The sequence below is a fragment of the Gavialis gangeticus genome, unplaced genomic scaffold, assembly GCF_001723915.1.
Source record: "Gavialis gangeticus isolate Ggan-Ray unplaced genomic scaffold, GavGan_comp1, whole genome shotgun sequence".
In the NCBI taxonomy this organism is placed as follows: domain Eukaryota; kingdom Metazoa; phylum Chordata; order Crocodylia; family Gavialidae; genus Gavialis; species Gavialis gangeticus.
In genome coordinates this window covers 16,112,195-16,119,318 of record NW_017729030.1, presented here as the reverse complement: position 1 = coordinate 16,119,318, position 7,124 = coordinate 16,112,195, and the positions used below count along the sequence as shown (strand labels likewise).

The following is a 7,124-nucleotide window of genomic DNA, read 5'->3' as shown; positions in this document are numbered from 1 at the left end:
TGAGGGGAATGAGGGGTTCCTGCCCGGCCAGGATGCACAACTGGTGATGTGCCCTGCTCTCCCTGGTGGCCCTCTCCAGAGAGTTGTCTAGGACCAGGGTTCCTGCCGCACATGGCCTGCACCCTAAGTTTGCCCCTACTGAGAATCCTCCCAGGCATGCAATGATGAGCTGTTTGAATACAGTGAGGGGTGCCCAACTCGCTACACCCAGCTACTGCTGATTGCCATGGTGTCCCAGGCACAGCTGAGAACGTGGCACAGGGCTCTGAGCTTTGATGGCACCTCAGGCAAGCCTGTGCTATCCTACAAGGTGTGTCACCGGGTGGAGGGGTATCTCTGCCTGTGTTAAGAGTCCCTGACACCCGCAGCTGAGAAATAGCTCTCCGCTGCCATTGACGAGTTTCTCTGCAAGTCACAGGCCCACAGTTGGTTGCCTAACTAGGAGGTCACAACCTGCTCAATAAAGTTCTGAACTGCCTCCTGCCTCCCCGCATGTTGGAGCAGGAAAGTCCGGGGAGCAAGGGGGAGCTTGGCCAGGCAGGGCAGGGAAGGAATGGTGGGAGGGCCACTCCTGCTGCAGGTCCTGACTCCAGGTGTGCAGCCAGGGGGCAGGTTAGGTCACCTGGTACGGACACGGGTGGCTGCAGTGCGTTGTTTCCCCCCCGCTCTCCTCCCTGTTGGGGCTTACCAGAAGGGCATGGCAGGCGGTCTGACTCCATCCCTGGTGGCGGTGAGGTGGTCCAGCTGCCTGCAGTTTCCTGGGGCACAGCAGAATAGCACCTAGCTGCCCGGGCAGTGGCCCCCTCTGGATAGGAGCTGGAGTTGCTCATCACAGGGGCCATCCCTGGCCTGGCCTCTCTGCTTGGGCTGCATGGCCTGAGTTAGCAGGAAGGCACAGGACTGGGCTGCTTGCACTGCCAGCTGAGGGTAGGGAGAGCGCCTGGTCCTGCTGCTGGTGCCCCAAAGGGTACTCTCCTGGAGGGTCCTTGTCAGCACTGGCCCACAGTGCTGGCTCCTGCAGCCCATCTGTGCTGCAGATGTCATACTTTCATTCCTACATGCACTACAAATTAATTTCTGACTGGTCCAACAAGGCTTATTTACCTTTACCTGCTCCACCACAGAAAGCACCACTGAAGCCACTATTTTTTTTTCACAGCACTGTTACTTCAGTTGGCTAAAGCATTAAGAGCTTCCATTTTGTACAAGCCTTGAAAAACATTAAAGGCCTAGGTAGATTGCACACTTCACAAAAGTTTTCAAGGTTTAAAACAAAAATAAAAAAGTACTTACCTCTATAGTGAAATGTTCTCCAGTTGAACATGTTCTAAAATACTTTGATCTGGAAAAGAAAACAAGTTACATTGCATAAAAACAGTTCTGTAGTTTAGCTTCTCTCAAATTACGCTAAAATTGTATTTATGGAAGAGTGAAACCAGGTCTGATAACTAACAGTTTAATGATTTATTTTGGATACTTTGAAATGCAAAATACATTAAAGTCTAATTTAAATAAGTTAGATAAATTGACTTAAAACTTCTTAAATTATTTTTAAAATTATTTATTAACATATGCATTATAATAAAGCAGAAGTAAACTAGAATATGAAAAAGGTACTTGAAGAAAAAAAGGAAGGGAGCAATGGAAGTAATTCCACCTTTGCTGGGAAAGGATTTATCAGGATGTTGATCTCTGCATCTGCTGTCATTTAGCATTTTTAAGCAGCTTCAGTAAATCTGACATAACTCCTTCTCAAAGCAGATCATTTTAGCCAGCCTCTGAAAAGCTGACAGCTCATATGACAGTAATTCATTGCATCTGCTAGAGTAGTGTCCCATGTAACAAATACCAGCCTGAGGAAACATGTCTCTGACAGTCTGACATAGCTGGAGGGTCAATCTTGTAGGTTCCTTGTTTGTATAGAAATAGGACTGATTTATTAAAAAAAGCATACACATACAAGAAGGTAGGTCAGAATCATATGACTTGCTAGTTGCCCATGGATCACAATTTGGAAACCATTTTACTTTCTTTTTTTTATTTAAGCAGAGGCTGGTTGAAGCATAGCAACCACAGGAATCCAAGATCTCCCTCAGCTCCCAGGAAATAGCCGTAATGTACTGAAAGAAGGTTTTTCTTTCTAAAATTAAGGAATTAAACTTATCATACTATGCAGTTTCCCTAAGGCTTTCAACCAAACTTTTTTTCACCCCCAAAACAGAAGGTAGGATCTAGGATGGCTGGCAGAGAACGAACATTTTTGGTAGGCTGTATTTAGGTAATTCCTGTTAGAATTTATAACACAATGGTTTTCAACCTTTTTTCATTTGTGGATGCCTAAAAATTTCAAACAGAGGTACAATTATAAGGTACTTCAATAAGTATTTGAATTATAACTTTGAATTATGAGTATTCACATATTTCTGATTGATCATAGTCATCTTTCAGGCACCCCTTAGTCTGCAGATCCCCAGGGGTCCATGGGCCACAGGTTGAAACCACTGACCTAATACTTCTGTTGCCTGCCCTGAAATAAATTCTAATGCAATTTAAAATAACTGCTACAATTCATTGTCAGGGCAACTTTTTTTAGCTTTTCAACATGTTTTGCAGCACAAAGAAAGCATGCACACACAAATATGTGGTTAAAAAGATAAGGGGGGGAGGGGTCAGAATAAAATTAAAGGGAAAAAAACCAAGCTGGAGCCAAAATTCTTTCAAACAATGAGATGAAGTAGGCTATGGACGGGGTTTCTAGGAATAATAAGAGGACAGAGCTATAGCATTAAAAATTCAGCTGGTCACAAATAAGACACAGTCCAAGTAAATGATTCAAGTCCTTGAACTGGGATGGAAAGAAAGCATAAACCATAGTGATGCTTAGAATTCAACACGGTCATATATTGCCACTCTCAAGGCATGGTCTTTTGCCAAGCCTCAGCAGCAACTAATGGCTAATTCAGTAGCCATTTATAATTGTGTGAACAGCATAAGCCATTTCCCATTGATCTCTATATGAAAGGCACCACTTAAGCTGCATTAAGCCAGCCACCAAGTTGGTACAGACATAATGGGTAATCAGAGGCTCATACCTCTTTATAGTGCAATTACCTTGTCATTAAGAAGGCTAGTAGACTTTAAAAATCAACTGGATCTCCATGACTACTAGTCATTTTCTGGCTGCTCCTAGTAGTTTTGAAATCAAGAACTACCAGCAGCCCTGGCACCAACTACCAGCCAATTTCAGTGTTTTCCCCTTTCCAGATAAGTCTGTGGCTGAAAAGCAGGCATTGCTACATAGTACTGAACTGGGTTACAAGGTTTAACCATCCACTGTGCAATACTGGGCAACTAGCCATTTACCAAATGAGGCTTCTATAAGCAGCTAGACAATGTTTCATACACAACTTTCTAATTTACTGAAATTCCAGCAGCCAGGAAGCCAAACTATTTGACCAAGTTATAATCTACCACCAGAGTTTTCACAGATTCATAGATGTTAGGGTCAGAGTCCAACCCCCTGACCTGGGCAGGAAAGAGCACTGGGGTCAGTTCGAAGCCATTTTAGTGCCTTTGAAAATAGCACACTTGGGTGCCTAATTTTTTTCCTAGTTTTGAACATTGTGGTCTATGTATATTAAAATATTTCAAAATACATTGAATGGACTGAAAACAAAGAAAATGTTTAGTAGAAGGTTTTATGCAACTACATTTTTAATAAAGACACTCGCATAAACACTTATGCAGCTTATGCTATTAAACACAAAAGTGACCCACTGAATTTAATAGGCCTTATGCAAATAGCTACATAGAATCAAGCCTTAAATTTACAGTATTTTGTTTTGTGCCAGTAGCAACTCTTGAAAAGTTCAAATGAGATAATTGGGCAGTAATGGCAATCTGTAGGTACATTATGGCTATTTGCTGGGAGCTGAGGGAGATCATGGATTCCTGTGGTTGCTCCGCTTCAACCAGCCTCAGCTTAAATAAAAAAAAGTAAAATGGTTTCCAAATTGTGATCCATGGGCAACTAGCAAGTCATGTGATTCTGACCTACCTTCTTGTATGTGTATGCTTTTTAAAATAAATCAGTCCTATTTCTATACAAACAAGGAACGTACAAAGGATCTTTAAGGTTCAATTTGCTACATTTTAACTAGAAGTTGCAATACTGCAAGTAATCAAATTAATTTAACAAAGTCTTATCAAGGCTGAAATCATTTTTTTAATATCAAGTGATTAAAAAAGAAAAAACTCTCCACCCTGTTTTTATTTCCAAAGCAGCTTTTAATAATGGTCTCTTCCAGAATCCAACCTCTTATGCAGTAACCCTCAATCTTCCAGCCTTGTATAGGTTGGTCCACAGGACAGATCTTGCTGTGGAACAACCCATGTGCCAGCAGTCTAGCCTGCAGGGCTTCCTATGGGTCCAAAAATTTGGCAGTAGGGGAACAATGGCAACATTAATTGCCATGGCTTTCAGTGACATCTACTGGAAGTTGCAGTAATTCATGCTGCCACTGCTCCTCAACTGCCAAATTTACGGTCCAGTGGGGAACACTGTGAGCTGGGTGACGTAAGCCCCACAGGCTGGATTCAGCCCATAGGCCACAGGTTGAGCACCACAGTTCAATTTAGAACCAAAGGATAGGTCAAAAAACCACACAAAAGGCAATCTAGTTCCTGGGTCTGCTGTTGCTGTACAGGCTTCATTTAAAAAAAGACAAATAATTTGGGATACTGAGAACTATAAAAATCCTACTACAGTTACTGAAGGCAAAAGTACAAAAAAGGAAAAGTGGTCCCTTCTCCCTACCTTGGCACTTAACTAGTTGAGAGGGAACATGTATTATGATCAGCAATATATTTATTTATTTGTCAGCTTCCTTTGTTTAAAGGATATGGATATATTTTGCTGTTTCCAGAAGAAACTCCTAAGGGAAAGTTACACTGCTGCTGCATATTAGAGACTACAAAGACTAAGTATCAACTCCTTTCAGCTCAAACAAGAACACTACAGAAATTAAACTTTTCAACATAGGCAGTCAGCCAACTAAACTTTTGGAGTGTAAACATTACAAGAATCACAACGTTCACACATACACTTTGTTAACCTGACCATCTAGAAAAGTAGAAACACACTCTGTAAAATCTTCTTTGAATTATACATGCAGGGGAATTTCAAATAAAACTTATTATTAAAACTACCTGTGCCAGAACATGGCATTAAAAACAAACATCCCCCCCCCCAAAACTCCTAACCCAAGAAACGCTCCAAAAATATTTTAAATGATTTTTAAACACAGACTCTTCTGTCATGTTTCAGTTTTGGGTCTTGGCGGGGAGGGGATGGTATTCAGTAGCAAAAGGAACCAGATGCTCCAATTATATTTATTCCTCCACAGCTGTATGAAGTCACCCCTCTAGAACACTGATTCTTTACCAATGCCTCATGCAATTCTTTTAAGAGTACTTAGCAATATTAGCACTGTTGGGTGTACAAACACCTATGTATGATCTACAAGATCAACCCAAAGATTTTAAATAGGAGTCCATAGTGCCAAACACATTCTGACCTGTTGCAGTCTGAGTTTTTTTGCAACAGAATTGCTCTATTATTTTTAATAAATATTACTACTTTAAAAAACGAATGAAAGCTGAAAGCCAATACTTTAATGTATCATGTCTAAAATGGTTGAGCGTCACTGTTCTAGAAGTAAAGAGAAAATGCTTATTATAGAGGGTAGTGACAAACTGATCTACTTTCAGCTCCAGCTGTTACCACATGACCAGTGCCAGAGCTGCTATGCACTGTGTTCCTAGTGCTGCAGTGGCAGCTCCAGCTGTGGTCCCAGCATAGGACATGAAGTAAGGGCTGGTAGCTGGGGAGGTAGTATCACAGTAGCAGCAGCAGAGAAGTGGCTGGAAGGGGTGGGGGGCACTGTATTAGCCCTCATTTGCCAATCGCCATGTTCACTAGGGCCCAAGAAAGCCTGATTCTGCAGCAGGCCATGCCCCCAGTTTCTGGTGGGTGCCAGTAGCCAACAGGCTGGATAAAGCAGCTTTGGGGGCTGGATGAGGCTAACAGGCCCCCCCGTTTGACACTTCTGCTGTACACTATAAGGGATAAAACAATTCTTACACACAGTGTGTCCCAGAATCATAGGTTTGGAAGAAATCCCACGGATCATCTAGACCAGGGATGTCCAACTCAATTGAGTTGGCAGGCCACAAATGGTTCAATCATGGCAACAATGGTTTTAACGCCTTCACCACCAGCACTAACAAAGTGGCTCTGGCTGCCAAAGCATGAAGCCTCATGGGTCAGATCTCTGGGCCAGCTCAATGGGGTTTCTTACACAGCCTCCAGTAGCCATAGTGTCATTGCCAAAAGAGTTAATGCTGTTGCCACTATGATTTAACCACCTGAACAGCCCTGATCTAGAATGGCATGCTGTTCCTAAACCACTCTGGACAAATGCTTATCCAGTTTCTTGAAAACTTCCAATGAAGGAAATTCCACAGCTTCCTAGGCAGCTCGTTCCATTGCCCTCCTATTCTGACAGTAAGGAAGTGGTTTTTGGTCCCAACCCCCCCAAGATTTAACTAAATTTGCTTTGTTGCAGTTTAAGCCTATTGCTTCATGCCCTACCTCATGACCAGAGAACAGTTGCTTTCCTCTTTTATGGTAACCTATTAAATATTTGAAAACAGCTGTTATGTTTTCCCTTCTTTAATCTAATTTTCTTCTCAAAAGGAAACGACTAGTTCTCTTAACCTTTCCTCATAGGACTTGCATCCCAGTCCCTTCAACATCTTTTTTGCTGACCTCTGGATTCTCTCAGTTCTCTGTATCAGCGGTTCTCTACCGTTTTTAGACTCAAGGCACTCCTCCAAAACTTTTCTGGATTTAGTGGCACCCCATTTCAAACTGCTATAAAATATAAACATCACATATGTGAATGTTAAAAGGTACAGATAAAGATTTTCTTGGGCAACACTGATAGGTGATGGTTAACCAAACGTATTGGCTGATGCCGATCCAATAACAGATATTTAGTAATAAAACAAGGCATTTTAAACTACTGATATAAATAAACCTTTTTTTTTTTTTTTTTTTAATC

General features: G+C 41.9%; 1 protein-coding gene across 1 annotated transcript in view; it reads right to left on the bottom strand.

The window, feature by feature from the left end:
- Positions 1-7,124, bottom strand: part of AP1AR (adaptor related protein complex 1 associated regulatory protein) — a gene marked incomplete at its 5' end in the record, with an annotated part of 40,774 nt that overhangs the window by 26,061 nt on the left and 7,589 nt on the right. The window contains one exon of the mRNA XM_019521822.1: positions 1,294-1,345. Within this exon, the coding sequence (XP_019377367.1) occupies positions 1,294-1,345 (52 nt within the window). The remainder of the gene's footprint in view (positions 1-1,293; positions 1,346-7,124) is intronic.